The sequence below is a fragment of the Ostrea edulis genome, chromosome 5 (assembly GCF_947568905.1).
Source record: "Ostrea edulis chromosome 5, xbOstEdul1.1, whole genome shotgun sequence".
In the NCBI taxonomy this organism is placed as follows: Eukaryota; Metazoa; Mollusca; class Bivalvia; order Ostreida; family Ostreidae; genus Ostrea; species Ostrea edulis.
The window spans coordinates 1496294-1513226 of NC_079168.1; the positions used below are offsets into that span (position 1 = coordinate 1496294).

At 38.2% G+C, this 16933-nt stretch overlaps 1 protein-coding gene and 1 long non-coding RNA gene across 2 annotated transcripts; one reads left to right on the forward strand and one right to left on the reverse strand.

The window, feature by feature from the left end:
* Nucleotides 1-920: 920 nt before the first annotated feature.
* LOC130055191 (uncharacterized) lies at nt 921-16553 on the reverse strand. The gene is made up of 6 exons (XR_008803476.1): nt 15842-16553; nt 15147-15272; nt 10017-10120; nt 7354-7472; nt 6201-6700; nt 921-1019 (listed from the first exon to the last, which is right to left on the reverse strand). It is a non-coding gene; the product is annotated as an uncharacterized LOC130055191 (long non-coding RNA).
* LOC130055189 (uncharacterized) lies at nt 4601-7323 on the forward strand. The gene is made up of 2 exons (XM_056166982.1): nt 4601-4832; nt 5046-7323. The coding sequence occupies exon 2, from the start codon at nt 5077-5079 to the stop codon at nt 6727-6729; it is 1653 nt and encodes a 550-aa protein (XP_056022957.1). The 5' UTR covers nt 4601-4832; nt 5046-5076; the 3' UTR covers nt 6730-7323.
* Nucleotides 16554-16933: the final 380 nt, after the last annotated feature.

Here is a 16933-nt window from a genome sequence, read left to right on the forward strand (position 1 = left end):
TTTAACTACCCCGGGTCCTGACTTTTAACACCTGTAGATATTTATATAGCACTACGATTAATCATGGACCTTCTGTTGTTTTTAACAGTGCATCTCTATAATTCTCACGTGGCCCCACCCTATTTCATTGGAGGAGGGGGGGGAGGTAGTATGGAGAAACAAATCTACCTAGGGATTAACCATGGTTTTCGTCTACACTTGAAGAAAATTCTAAACAAGAGATGTTTGTAAAACACATATGCCCCCATGGTGCAAAATTGAAAAGAGTTATACACACACCTCATATAATTGACAGTAGTATCATCAATTCCAAATATTGAGCAGACAATATATTCCTATGTCAAGAGTGGATTGACCATGCGACCTAAAAATAAATAGGGGTTATCTACTCCTTTTGCTGTAACAATGAACCAAGTTTGGTGTCAATAAAGCAAATAATTCTGAAAATATAGGAGTCAATATATTACTATGTCCAGTTCAACCATTGACCTTTAACCACGTGACCTCAAAATCAATAGGGGTCATCTTCTCCTAAAGATATACCAATGTACTAAATTTGATGTCTGTCGAGCAAAGGTTTCTCAAGATATTGAGTGGTCAGTATATTACTATGTCCAGTTTGACCCTTGACCATGTGACCTCAAATTCAATTGGGGTCATCTTCTTCTGAAGATGTAACAGTGTACCAAGTTTGATGTCTGTCAATTAAAGGATTCTCAAGAAATTGAGCTGACAGTATATTCCTATGTCCAGTTTGACACTTAACCTTTGACCACATAGCCTCAAAATCAATAGGGGTCATTTTCTCCTCAAATTGTACGAGTGTACCAGGTTTAATGTCTGTCAAGCAAAGGGTTCTTAAGATACTCAGCTGACACTATATTCCTAAACTATTTATGAAATAAAACTCAAACACCCAATACAGGATAAACTCACATACGCGAGTACAACAGAAGTTTAATCCTACACGTGTAAATGTACATAGATATCCGGAGGTTCATTGTTCCACTCAACTCAATCTACAACAGAAAAAAGAGTAATAATACAAAAACATGTAACGTATTTCGTGTCATTTCCTCACTAGAGGGCGCGTAATGCAAGCTTCACTCGCACTTCAAAAATACACAGGTAATTTACCTATTGTTTACCTGTACACAGGTAAGCTTTGCATTTGCAGGGAATGAATAATATGTAAGTGAAAGCTTGAGTGACGAGCCCTCTGGTAAGACAATGCTTTCAATAAGCAATACAATCTTATTCACTGATAAAAGAAATAGCTGGCGTGTGGATTCAAATTGTTGAATTTTAAAAAAAAACTGTGGGCCATTAAAACGACAGGAACACTTCAATCACGGATATATGATTTCCGATCATTTCTAATTCGCTCTATATTTACATTTCCGAAATCAAAGTCGCATATCATTTCAGCACCCCCCCCCCCTTCCAGTCCGTGAGGATCCTAGATAGAATAGATCCCTAGTAGCCCTTGCTTGTCGTAAAAGGTGACTAAATGAAGCGGTCATTCGGATAAGAACGCAAAAACTGAGGCCCCGTGTCACAGCAAAGGTCATAAGGTCCGAGCATAGGCCCAAATTTCACTGCCCTTCATCGGCAATGGTAATATCTCTATACTATACAGTGAGAAATTCTCGAGAGGGACGCCTACACAATAACCCCCCCCCCCCCCCCCCCCGAAAAAAAAATTAGGTGAAAGGTGAAGACAACGAACAGTGATCAATCTCAAAACCACTATACAAGCAATACAAAATTGAAAATAGAGAGATGTGCAAACACGGACCCCCGGATATACCAGAGATGAAATCAGGTACCTAGGAGGAGTGAGCATCCCCTGTCGACCGGTCACATCCGCCGTCAGCCCCATATCTCGGAGTTATCCGTAGTCAAAATTAGTGTGCCAAGAACGGCCTAACAATCGGTATGAAACAAGTGAGACAGAATTTAACCCAATGTATTATAGCTCTACACATGTGAGAATCTCCTTAAGTCTATAAAATTCTGATTAGCGTGTTCAATTTATTGTCAGTATACACAAAAGTTTGTAAAATTCTGCTGAGCGTGTTAAGTCTATTGTCAGTATACACAAACGTCTGTAAAATTCTGTCGAGCGTGTTAAGTTTATTGTCAGTATACAGAAAAGTTTGTAAAATTCCGCTACGGTCCCTCCGATGAGACCGCAAAAAACCGAGGTCCCGTGTCGCAGCAGGTGTGGCACGATAAAGATCCCTCCCTGCTCAATGACCATAAGCGTCGAGCATAGGCCCAAATGTTGCAGCTCTTCACCGGCAGTGGTGACGCCTCCATATGAGTACAATATTCTCGAGAGGGACGTAAAACAATTTTCAATCAATCAATCTGTTTAGCCTGTTAAGTTTATTGTCAGTATACAGAAAAAGTCTGTAAAAATCTGTTTAGCCTGTTAAGTTTATTGTCAGTATACAGAAAAGTTTGTAAAATTCTGCTTAGCTTGTTAAGTTTATTGTCAGAATACAGAAAAGTCTGTAAAATTCTGATTAGCGTGTTAAGTTTATTGTCAGTATACAGAAAAGTCTGTAAAATTCTGATTAGCGTGTTAAGTTTATTGTCAGTATACAGAAAAGTCTGTAAAATTCTGCCGAGCATAAAAAGTTTATTGTCAGTATACAGAAAACACCGTCCTGATTGCTGTACATAATTTACAGTAATAGTACAGGGTTTGACATTTACTTTTTTCAGCACTAGACCAGTCGGGCTACTTCAAATGATTTTTACTAGACCTGACTTTATATCAACTAGCCCTGACCAACTTTCCAGGAACCCCCCCACCCCCCTGATAGTTTCTCCATATTTAAATATTTCATTTAAATGACAAACGTTAAGTTTGAACCAAAACGTATTTAATTGTCTCAAAAATATCTTCATTAATTCTCGTCATTGCATTTGATTTTCAAACACGTTTTCTGTTTCTTTAAATTCTACCCGACACGGATATGCCTTAGTCTATTTAGCATAAAATGACCTCAACCGGCTTTTTATTTAATTTACATTTCATAATCCCTGCTTTGTTTCTTCCTAACCTTTTCTTTTTTCTCCTGGGACGTCTTTCCTTGTGGACGAGAAGTCGTATTTAAATATAGAGACATTCCCGCACAGATGTCAACACTGATAAATAGCTGTTTACGACGTAATTTATTGACTTGATAAACACTTTATTATAGTAAATTCAAATAAACCGTTTAAAATTAACATCTAGTAGATGTCGTAAAACATCACTTCCGACCGCGACTTATTTGTTAGAACTAAAAATAAAGATTATTCCATCACACGGTTCAAGATTGCTTGCAAACTCTTTACAATTATTTTCTTTTAGTTAAGAATAAAATATCTTACGGTTTAAAGTAAAGCTTCTTGTTTATTTTTTAACACGACCAGTCGGACTAGTAAATCAACATTTTACCCGACCGGGCCTATCATTTACTAGACTCGGTCAGTCGGACGTGCCTTAGTGTCAAACCCTGTAGTATGTAGTTTTATGATTATCGCAATGATACAGACTATTTCATCCCTATCTAACTGCGATGTCATGTTATAAATTTGAAAAAAAAAAGGGCTTGGGGTTTCTTAATAAGATATTTATTCAGTTTTAAAAATTCAACTTCCACTTGTTAACTCCCTCTAGATCCGCCACCGTGGTACTACAGGTGATCAGAAGGATACAGGTCGATACGCGGGGAATAATTTACCTGTATAATATTATGTTGTAAACCATATTGACCTGGGAATGTGTAACCCTCAATTGATATCTATCTATCTATCTTTCTTTCTGTCCATTGGGATGGGCATCCGTGGCCGAGTGGTTAGAGCATCGCGCTCAAAATCACACGGCCTCTCACCTCTGTCGGTGCGGGTTCAAATCGCTCGCACCGGTGAGAAAGTTTCCCAGTTTACTTGCGGAAGGTCAGTGGTCTCTTCCCAGGTACATTGTATCTGGGTTCTCTCTTCCACCAATAAAAACTGGGCGCCACCAGATAACTGAAAAATTGTTGAGTGTGGCGGAAAACATCAATCAATCAATTAATCAATCAATCTATCTATCCATTGGGTAGAATTAGGACAGTGTGATTAATTTTATTTATTTATGATACAGGGAGTAAATGATAATTAATTTAATATTACTATGCGAGGCTGTCAGACGTTTGATTTAGCCTCTAAATGTTTATAATGTTTTGTTTTAATTAACAATACAATGTCCTTCACTAAGCGCTCAACAGAACTTTGTTTATTTCTGTGAAAGTCACACGTCATTCACATACATGTAAGTTGGTTTGGAATTTTACACTGGATAATAGCGAGCAGAAATTTACAACGTCGCGCCAGCATAGTCATGATAAACAACCCTCAATGCAAACTAGTCTTTGGCACGATAAACAACCCTCAATGCAAACTAGTCTTTGGCACGATAAACAGCCCTCAATGCTACGTCCGTAAGTGCTTCACCTAAATCAGGAGTTGTCTCTATATAAAACTCTGTCCAAACTGAAACAGTAGTAGTGATTATTATATACCCCCCCCCCCCCCCCCCCCACACACACACACACAGGCGCAATTGATACTGTACGTGGACAACAATGAAGGGATTCTATTTTACATAGATTGAAACAATTCTACCTTGTGACGTCAATGTTGACATCGCTACCCAACATGAACTAGGTCAAAACAAACTTTAAAACTCTATTTAAACAGATAGTGTATACAGGCTGACGCACCGCACAGGTATTTTATCACAGGACTAGACGGAAGGTCGAAATAACAGGGAGGCCATGTTGGATTTTCAGGTGAGACAAACTTAATATCCAAATTTGTGTGATCAATAAGATAGATCTACTCATTTTTAAAATAATCTCATACATTTCTGAAAAAGGGGGGGGGGGGTAATTCATTACATTCATGTCTGGTATATAAGTATATATAACATACTGTAATTCTAGCTGGTCATGTGATTCAACATATCTAAATCTTTAATCTAAATTCCCTATTTTAATTAACAGTGAACTCCTCATGTGACACCGGACATCAGAAATGGATCCATTCCGCAGAGCCCAGATTATCCTATTGTGTGACCTCTGTAAAACTGCCCACCTACAGAGTCACTGTGAACGTTGTGATATAAATCTATGCCAGACCTGTGTTGGGAAGCACCTCTCGGATTCGTCTATAAGACACAAAGTCGTGCCCTATAAATACAGAAAGTCTCTTAACTACTCAAAATGTCCAGACCACGCCGACGAACTCTGTAAACATTACTGTGAGAAATGTGACATTTCTGTCTGTTCTACCTGCGTCTCCTCAAGTAAACATGAAGGTCACGATATATCAGATATTCTGGAAAAACTCAGCTCTAAAACAGAAAGTTTACAGAAAGATCTGGACGAACTCGAGACCAGAATTTACCCGCGATATGAAGAAATGGCGTCCGATGTGCAAACTGAGAAAGCCCAGTTAGAAACGAATTACGGAGAACTAACAACAATTGCCGATCAACAAGGAGAAATCTTACACCGGGAGATTACCGCCATTGTCAACCAGCGGAAATCCGACATTCAGGAGATGAAAAACAAACACCTATCAACCCTGAATAAAAATACAGATGAAATCACACAGAAAATGGCGGAACTCAAACAGATCATGTCCGACTTGAAATCAATCCTAAAATCAAATGACGTCTCCTTAACCTCTAGTTACAAATCTAGGAATTCCGAATTTAGAACATTACCGCCTAAAGTCCGAGTTACATTACCCAGTTTGTCTGCTCAGAAAATAAACAAAGATCAGCTCAATGAGATGTTTGGTTCTCTGTCGCCATTATCCATTAACACAGAACATGGCGACACAATCAAGTCAGCAGAAGCTGTATCGTCTCCTCCAGTCAAACCACTGCTTGATGAGCCGCGCGTCACCGCCACCATAGACACTGGGTATGAATATCTAGCCAGTGTTAGCTGTCTGAGTGAAGATCAAGTCTGGACACGCGGGGATAACAAAACCATGAAGCTGCTCAACCTCCAGAGTGAACTACTGACATCAATACAAACCAAGTCAGGGAACGAACCGAGGGACATAGCAGTGACACGGGACGGATATCTTGTTTATACTGACTATAGAGAAAGAACTATTAACTTAATAAAGAATAAACAGATACAGACCGTGATCACACTACAGGGGTGGAGACCTCTCTGTGTCTGCAGTACCGCCTCTGATGATCTCCTGGTTACCATGATCAGTGATGATGTCAAACAATCCAAAGTCGTGCGTTACTCCGGCTCCACAGAGAAACAAAGCATTCAGTTTGATGATCAGGGTCGTCCTCTCTACTCATCTGGTGATTACATTAAACACCTCAGTGAGAACAAGAACCTGGATATCTGTGTGGCTGACTATAGTGCAGTAGTGGTGGTCAATCAGTCAGGAAAACTCCGATTTAGATACACTGGTCATCCCTCTAATACCAAGCAATCATTTTATCCATACGGCATCACTACAGACAGCCAGAGTCACATCCTGACAGCAGACTTTTACAATCAGCGTATCCACATCCTAGATCAGGACGGACAGTTCCTCCGTTACATTCACTGTGATTTATACACTCCATTCTGTTTATGTGTGGACATCAGAGACAACCTCTTTGTGGCTGAGCGTTACACTGCTAAAGTGAAGAAAATCCAATATCTATAAAATGTTAATTACACAACTCTACAGTGTTAATTACACAACTCTACAGTGTTAATTACACATCTAAAAACCCTGTTCATTACACATCTAAACACAGTGTTAATTGCATCTTTGTGTTGATTACAGCTGCTTGTTGATTACAGCCCTGTGTTAATTACAGCCCTGTGTTAATTACAGCCCTGTGTTAATTACAGTCCTGTGTCTGTGATGTGTAATTAACATGTCCTTGTGTTTGTGAGTTTAACTGATAGAACATTAGTCTCTCACTGCTGTTTAGTAATTATATCTTACAATATCTGTATTATTATATCTAATCTTAGTATACTAATTAATAATTAGATTGTGTTACTAGTTAATTATCTATATACAATTAGACACATGTTAATCATGAAATGTAAATAAAGGTAAATCAGTTCTTGTGATGTACTAAGTCACTTTGTCAGTATTTTGTGTGTAGCCTTGAATTATAGTACATCTATACATGTACACATATACTTGTTTGTGTGTGATAAACTACTAATTATTCTGTTTGTTAATTATGTATTTCAATATGTGTTTGATTTTACAATGTTTATATTAGATAAACATGATACAGAGTTCAGTCTTACATTATTACTGAGTACTTACTTAGATTTGTAATACTGTAACAGAGAGTGACCCCAAACGTCCAGTCTTCATCACAGATCTTCAGATTCAAGGTCACAGTCTTCTGTTGACCATCAATAACATCACAACACTCCACAGTCCTACAAAACACAAAGTGTAATTATATCTAACTGTATTGTCAACAATTGTCTGTATTTCAGAACTTAATTATCATACAAAATGTCCAGTCTATTACAGTGTGGTATATTTACATGTTTATATATATGTAAATGTAACAGGAAGGAAAAACTCGTGCTTCAACTGGAAATCAAATCCGAGACCCCTGTATAACTAATCAGGTGTTCTAACTATTGAGCTACAGTGACCGGTCTAACAGAGACCCCTGTATTACTAATCAGGTGTTCTAACTATTGATCTACAGTGACCGGTCTATCAGAGACCTGTGTATTACTAATCAGGTGTTCTAACTATTGATCTACAGTGACCGGTCTATCAGAGACCCCTGTATTACTAATCAGGTGTTCTAACTATTGATCTACAGTGACCGGTCTATCAGAGACCTGTGTATTACTAATCAGGTGTTCTAACTATTGAGGTACAGTGACCGGTCTATCAGAGACCCCTGTATTACTAATCAGGTGCTCTAACTATTGAGGTACAATGGCCGGTGTATCAGAGACCCGTGTATTACTAATCAGGTGCTTTAACTATTGAGCTACAGTGGCCGGTCTATCAGAGACCCGTGTATTACTAGTCAGATGTTCTAAGCACGGAGCACATGGTTTGTAATACAGGGGTCTCTGAAAAACTGGGCACTTAACTAGTAATACAGGGGTCTCAGATAGACCGGTCACAGTAGCTCAATGGTTAGAGCACCTGACTTGTACAACATGGGCCTCTGATACACCGGTCATGGTAGCTCAATTGTTAGATCATTTGACTAGTAATACAGGAATCTCTGATAGACCGGTCATGGTAGCTCAATGGTTAGAGCACCTGAATATTAATACAAGGGTCTACGATAAACTAATCACGGTAGGTCAATGATTAGAGCACCTGACTAGTACAACAGGGGTCTCCGATAGACCAGTCATGGTAGCTCGATGCTTAAAGCAACTGACTAGTAATACAGGGGTCTCTGATAGACCAGTCATGGTAGCTCAATGGTTAGAGCACCTGACTAGTAATACTGGGATCTCAGATAGACTGGTCATACGGTAGCTCAATAGTTGTTTTTTTTTTTTTTTGGTAGCTCAGGGGTCTAGGATAAACCGGTCACGGTAGCTCAATGACTGGAGCATGTGACTAGTAATACAGGGGTTTCGGATAAACCGGTCATGGTAGCTCAATGGTTAGAGCACCTGACTAGTAATACAAAGGTTTCCAATAGACCAGTCACAGTAGCTCAATAGTTAGAGCACTTGATTAGTAATACAGGGGTCTCAGATAGACCGGTCATGGTAGCTCAATGGTTAGAGCACCTGAATAGTACAACTGGGGTCTCTGATAGACCGGTCATGGTAGCTCAATTGTTAGATCACCTGACTAATAATACAGGGGTCTTTGATAGACCGGTCACTGTAGCTCAATGGTTAGAGCACCTGACTTGTAATACAGGGATCTCTGATAGACTGGTCATGGTAGCTCAATGGTTAAAATATCTGACTCATACAGGGGTCTCAGAAAAACCGGTCACGGTAGCTCAATGACTGGAGCACGTGACTAGTAAAACAGGGGTTTCGGATAGACCAGTCATGGTTGTTCAATGGTTAGAGCACCTGACTAATGAAAGAAAGTAAAAGTGATCAAGTTCACATACCCCACGCTCCAACATTGCTTAACAATGTCTCACATAATGAATGGTAATGCTATGCATTACTGCAAGAACAGCACAGACGGGCTCAAAATTCAAAAGGGGCATAACTCCAAGAAAAATAATTGAATCAGAATTTTCTGGGAATATGCACATCTACACAGTGTGTCCTTATTAACTACAAATTTTCATCAAATTCTGTTATGCGATCTCTGAGGAATTGTACTGACAACAACAGGACAGACGGACTTGAAATTCTAAGTTCAAAAGGGACAATCAGAATTTCCTGGGAATATGCACATCTACACAGCATGTTTCTATTAACTACAAAGATTCACGAAATGATGTTGAGTGTTCTCAGAGGAGTTCCGCTGACAAGAAAGGTTCAATAGCACTTAAGAAGATGTCATTTAAGTGTTTTACACACCAATACTATATAACATGTTTGGCATCGCCCTGAGGTCAGAACCCCTACCCCAGGGATCATGAAATTTACAATTTTGATGGAGGCTTTCCTGCTCTACATCCCTATGCATCGAGTTTTTCTTACACATGTATAGTCGTAAAGAAGATTTTTTGAAAATTGGTCAAATTTGGACAGTTTTTGCCCCGCCCCTAAAGCCACAGGAGTCCAGGAATTCTGAAATTTACAATTTATTTCCCCGTTGTCTTGAAGATGTTAACACACCTAACACGACAGGCAACGCATGACAACGGATGCAGACCAATTGCAATAGGTCACCAGAGTTTCATTAAAAATATTAATGCTATATTACATATGCCCTGGCCATTACATGGAACATTTCACATGTAAATCCATTAACACATCTGACATTTCATGGAACATTTACATGTAATTCCATTAACAAACCTGGCATTTTGAACACCAGTAGAGCTATCCAGGTCCTGCAATATGTCAGAGTCTCGGGAAAATTATCCTCATCAATCAACAGCATGTCTCCAGTAACCGTTACCCTACAATATTTATTTTCACATCAAATATTGGTTAACCACAAACTGATCCTTTACACCATTATATCATGCTTTTAGATCACAAATTTATACTCAAAAGATCGATACAATGATACTGAATGTATCAAAATGAGACCAAACCAGTGCACATGTATGAATACTGAGTCCTAGAAGTTCTATGAAAGCTCTATCTTAAATAGTTCAGGAGATAATGAAGAGGTCAGATTCTTATCAAAAGTAGATTTAGGTCATAAGGTCAAACACTAAATCAAAGTCTTGCCATAAAAATCTATACACAAAATATAAAAGCTTTTTCCTTAAATAGTTTAGAAGATATTAACTAGGCCATTTTTTTGGAAAGTAGGTGGAGGTCAAAAGATCAAATGTGATTGTACCACAAGGTCGTTTTGTCAACAAGAACCTATAAACAAAATATGAAAGCCCTACCTTGAATACTATTGAAAATATTTGGTAGGTTACATTTCCTTGAAATAAGGTCAAATTTCAATAATCATTATTTTTTTTTTTTTTGTTATCTAGGTCACAAAGTCAAAGGTTATAGTATGAAAAAATAGGCATTGTCATAAAAATTTAAATACAAAATATGTTCAGGAGATATTGAATACGTCAGAATGATCGAACTCCCAGGTTAAGGTCAAACTTCACAAAATAAGGTTTTTCCATAAATAATCTATATACAAACAAGAGGCCCATGGACCATATCGCTCACCTGAGTCACCTTGGTCCATATCAGACGACTTTCCATATATATTTGCATGCAAAAACGTAGTCCCTATTATGGTGCCAACCTACCCCTGAAGACAATGGTTTTTGCAAACTTGAATCTACACTATGTCAGAAAGCTTTCATGTAAATTTGAACTTCTTTGGCCCATTAGTTCTTGAGAAGAAGATTTTTAAAGATTTTTCCTATATATTTGTATGTAAAACTTTGATCCCCCCTTGTGGCCCCATCCTACCCCCATGGGCCATGATCTGAACAAACTTGAATCTGCATTATGTCAAAAATCTTTCATGTAAATATCAGCTTTTCTGGCTCAGTGGTTCTTGGGAAGAAGATTTTTAAAGATTGTCCCTATATATTTGTATGTAAAAATTTGATCCCCTATTGTGGCCCCATCTAACCCCCGGGGGCCAGGATTTCAACAAACTTGAATCTGCATTACGTCAGAAAGCTTTCATGTAAATATCAGCTTCTCTGGCTCAGTGGTTTTTGAGAAGAAGATTTTTAAAGATTTTCCCTATATATTTCTATGTAAAACTTTGATCCCCCTTGTGGCCCCATCTGACCCCAAGGGACCATGATTTTTACAAACCTTAATCTGCGCTATATCAGAAAGCCTTCATATAAATCTCAGCTTTTTTGGCTCAGTGGTTCTTGAGAAGAAGATTTTTAAAGATTTTTCCTATATATTTGTATGTAAAACTTGGATCCCCTATTGTGGCCCCATCCTACCCCAGGGGGGCCATGATTTGAACAAACTTAACTCTACACTATGTTAGGAAGCTTTCATGTAAATATCAGCTTTTCTGGCTCAGTGGTTCTTGAGAAGAAGATTTTTGAAGATTTTTGCGATATATTTGTATGTCAAACTTTGATCCCCTATTGTGGCCCCATCCGATCCCCGGGGGCCATGATTTTAACAATTTATAATCTGCTCTATATCAGGAAGCTTTCATATAAATCTCAGCTTCTCTGGCTCAGTGGTTCTTAAAAAGAAGATTTTTAAAGATTTTTCCTATACATTTGTATGTCAAACTTTGATCCCCCTTGTGGCGCCATTCGACCTCCGGGGGCCATGATGTTAACAATTTAGAATCTACACTATATCAGGAAGCTTTCATATATTAAATCTCAGCTTTTCTGGCTCAGTGGTTCTTGAAAAAGATTTTTTAAAGATTTTTCCTATATATTTGTTTGTAAAAATTTGATCCCCTATTGTGGCCCTAACCGACCCCCGGGGGCCATGATTTTAACAATTTAGAATCTGCACTCTATCAGGAAGCTTTCATATAAATCTCAGCTTCTCTGGCTCAGTGGTTCTTGAAAAGAAGATTTTTCCTATATATTTGTATGTAAAATTTGAATCCCCCCTTGTGGCCCCATCCGACCCCCGGAGGCCATGATTTTAACAATTTAGAATCTACACTATATCAGGAAGCTTTCATATAAATCTCAGCTTTTTTGGCTCAGTGGTTCTTGAGAAGAAGATTTTTGCGATATATTTGTATATAAAACTTGGATCCCCTATTGTGGCCCCATCCGATCCCCGGGGGCCATGATTTTAACAAACTTAACTCTACACTATGTTAGGAAGCTTTCATGTAAATATCAGCTTTTCTGGCTCAGTGGTTCTTGAGAAGAAGATTTTTGAAGATTTTTGCGATATATTTGTATGTCAAACTTTGATCCCCTATTGTGGCCCCATCCGATCCCTGGGGCCCATGATTTTAACAATTTAGAATCTACACTATATCAGGAAGCTTTCATATATTAAATCTCAGCTTTTCTGGCTCAGTGGTTCTTGAGAAGAAGATTTTTAATGATTGGTCCTATATATTTGTATGTAAAACTTGGATCCCCTATTGTGGCCCCATCCAATCCCCGGGGGCCATGATTTTAACAATTTAGAATCTTCACTACCTAATAAAGCTTGTCTATAAATTTCATCTTTTCTGGCCCAGTGGTTCTTGAGAAGAAGATTTTTAAAAGATGCCACCAAAATTTCACATATTCTTAATTATCTCCCCTTGAAAAAGGGCATGGCCCTTCATTTGAACAAATCTGAATCCCCTTCACCCAAGGATGCTTTGTGACAAGTTTGGGTTCTGGAGAAGAAGTCGAAAGTGTGAAAAGTTTACAGACGGACGGACGGACGGACGACGGACAAAATGTAATCAGAAAAGCTCACTTGAAGCTTCGGTTCAGGTGAGCTAAAAATGAAAGCCCCACCTAAAATGGATCCAAATATATTTGATAGATTATGTTTCAAAAGTAGACCAAAATCCTAGTTGAAGGTCACAAGGTCAAAGGTCATGATATAAAATGAACTGTCTTGCCACAGGAAATATACATACAACATATAAAAGCTGTCATGTAAATTTGAACTTGTCTGGCCCAGTGGTTCTTGACAAGAAGATTTTTAAAGATTTTCCCAATATATTTGCATGTAAACTTTGATCCCCTTTTGTGTTCCTAACCTATCCCAGGCCCCTGGGGCCATGATTTTCACAAAACTTGAATCTGCACTATGGCAGAGAGCTTATGTGTACATTTCAGCTCTTCCGGCTTACTGATTCTTGAGGAGGAGGTTTTTAAATGACACCACCCTATTTTTGCATTTTCGGCATTATCTCAGCCCTTCATTTGAACAAATGTAAATCCCATTCATCCAAGGATGATTTTTACCAAGTTTGATTGAAATTGGCCCTTTAGTTCTGGAGAAGATTTTAAACTTTGTCAGTGTAATTTCACTATTATCTTCCCTTGGAGAAGGATGTTGCCCCTCATTAGACCAAACTTGAATCCCCATAACGCAAATATTATTTGTTTGAAATTTGCCAAGTTGTTCTGAAGAAAATGAAAATTTGAAAAGTTTACAACGACGCAAATGACAGACAACAGAAAGTTTTAATCAGAAAAGCTAACTTGAGCCTTCAATTTGCCTGTTACTTAGGGGCAAGTATCAAAAGATCGATGTTGGATAAAAAAATAAATTCAAATAGTTAGGGGGAGGGGGGATAAAATAACCCATAAGTTCCTGTCATCCAACATTGATTACACTTTAGTGGAAAGAGAAAAATGACAATTAAGCTATTGTTAAAAACCACATAATAACATTACATTTTAATAAACATCTAATAGTTTTAATGTGCACTTTCAATTGTGAATAAACAGTAGAAAATTACACAGAGTGTTATTTATAATCGTATGTTTATACTTGTTAATCAATTAGTTTCAACATTCTAAAGGGGGGGGGGGGGGGGTCTTGGTGAAAACTATTTGAATTTAGTTTTTTGTGAAACATTGAACGTTTGATCTCCCCCCTTACTTGTGTGATATGTGATCAAAGGCTATTCAACAAGAGGCTCATGGGCCAAATCGCTCACCCGAGTCACCTTGGCCCATGATTTTTACAAACTTTAATCTGCATTATGTCAGAAAACTTTCATGTAAATTTGTACCTATATATTCGCATGTAAAACTTTGATCCCCTATTGTGGCCCTACCCTACTCCTGTGGGTTTTGGTTTGAACAAAATTAAATTTGCACTGTTAGAAAGCTTTGATGTAAATTTCAACTCTTCTAGCCCAGTGATTCTTGAGAAGAACTTTTTAAACGACCCCACCCTATTTTAGCATTTTTGTGATCATTTCCTTTGAAGGGGGCATGGCCCTTCATTTGAACAAACTTAAATGATCTTCTCCCAAGGATGCTTTTTCCCCAAGTTTGGTTTGAAATTGGCCAGTGGTTCTGGAGAGGAAGTCAAAAATGTAAAAAGTTTACCGACGGATAGACAGATGACGGACAACAGGCGATCAGAATCAGGTGAGCTAAAACAGTTGAAATAAGCATTTTTTCCTTCTATAAAGTACATGTTCTGAGTGTCCTTGACTTTTCAAAAATGACCTTGAACCAAACGTCCCGTCCCAAGAACTATTGCTGATCAATTTCTGATGAATGGTTTAGGAGACGGGAATCAAAAACTGTTGAAATAAGGAACTTTTATTATCTGAGTGACCTTGGCCTTTCCACAATGACCTTGATAGACTTTGGTCCACAAGTCCTTACCTGAACATTTGTGATCAATTTGATCAATTTCTGATGAAAAAGTTTAGGAGATATGAGGTGGAACAGACATGACAGAGAATGTATTAATGCTCCTCAAATTTTTTGGGGATCATAAAAGTTTACATAAGAAAGGACGGATGGACCACAGATAAGGGGAGATCAAAAAAGCTCACATGAGCTTAGATTTCAAGTGAACTAAAAAGGAAAACAAAATTACCAGCTCCATACAAAAGGCTATCTCCAAAAATGGATCAGATCTGATGGTAAGAGAACTGCTTTCTGCTTCTAAGAAATAGGATCTGCTCCATCAGCAGGGTGTCAACATCTTTTAAGGTCCAGAAAGCTGAAAAACCAAAGTAGCATTGAGTGCTGGAATCACCAGAAATCAGACAGGCAAGTAAAATTGTCTGCAAGTTGAAAATGCTCAGTAAATTTTTGGAAGAAAATTTTGTCAAGCGACTTTGTTCTCTGTTTCATGATAGAATATGAATAAGAACTCTGCAACGCAGGGCATATGCTTCCGTAATGAATTTATACTAGCTTTTCTATGAAGTCCAGTAGTGACCTTGACCTTTTGGACCCCAAAATCAACATATACAAATAATTTCAGATAAATTGTTAGAAACATACTTTATAACCTTAGAGTTTAAGCCCAAAGAAGCCTTTAGGCCACATCACTCACCCGAGTCACCTTGCTCTTGGTCAGCTGTTTTGATTTTCAATTTTTTTTTTGTATTTTCAATCATTATTCCTATGAAATATGTTGACACTATTTTGTGGTCCCACCTAGCCCCTAAGTTCACGACATAAAGCAAACTTAAATTCACACAACACAAGAATGCCTCAATACCAATATGACTATTCTGTAAAACGTTCAGGTCATTATATGTATACAAAATGTGAAAGTCCTACCTAAACCGGTCAGTAGATGAAACTCTAATGTCAAGGTCACGAGGTGAAAGACTTTATGGCTATAAAAAAGAATGCAAATATGAGAGCCCCATTGCTCATTATTTAAAAGTTATGAGGAAGGTTAAAATTTCAGACAGACAGGACAAAAACAATTCCACCCCATCCTTAGTCAGGGTCATAAAAAAAACCTTGTTTTCACACAACTTGGGGACATTTGCATTTGGATATGATTTAGTGTGGCCCTGCTACTCTTGAAAAGTCTTTGTTTTAATAAATTTTCTGCATATTACCATATAAAACTCTGATTTCATATTCTGCCCCCACCCTACCCCTGGGGTCCTTGTGTTCAACTTCAATTTGAATTAAATGCAGCTACTTGCATACTAATAGCGAGCGCAGTGCTCTGGCTCATACTCCAAGCTCCAATGACTAAAGAGCACAGAATAATCCGAGCTAAATCTGAACCTTTAACTGAGGATCATCCCAGAAGTCCCTTGTCAAAAATGGCGGAAATCTCGATAAGTCACATTTTGGACTATATGAATTTCTTTGAAAGGATATGTTAAGATTCCTACAGAGACTTTAAGAATTGGGCGATATTCAGAGAGGAATGGTTTTCTGAGGGGCCGATTTGGAGAAGTTTCACTGTATAATTTCCCCTTTCAAGTTGACACGCTGCTTCATTTGAACAAACATGAATCCCCTTTTCCCAAGAATGTTTTGTGGCAAGATAAAAATCCCTCCCTGCTCAAAGGCCATAAGCACCGAGCATAGACCTAAATTTTGCAGCCCCTTCGCCGGAATTGATGATGTCTCCATGAGTGAAATTTTGTTGAGGGGGGTGTTAAACGAATCCATATATACAATTGACAGATGACAATAACGAACGGGCAGATCAATAGCAAACGATCACCTGAGTGACTAAGGTGACCTAACAATGCATTCCTGGTGAGTCAGGTACATAGAATATACTGGTAATATAAAGAGAAGATAACGAACAGTGATCATAAATTCCACAAAGTATACAAAATTAAGAGAAGGACAATTTATACTTATAGGTATACAGTATAATCTGTCTAAACCGGCTATGTG

Coding starts and splice junctions, on each gene's coding strand:
- LOC130055189 (XM_056166982.1), top strand. CDS start 5,077: ATGGATCCATTCCGCAGAGCCCAGATTATCCTATTGTGTGACCTCTGT.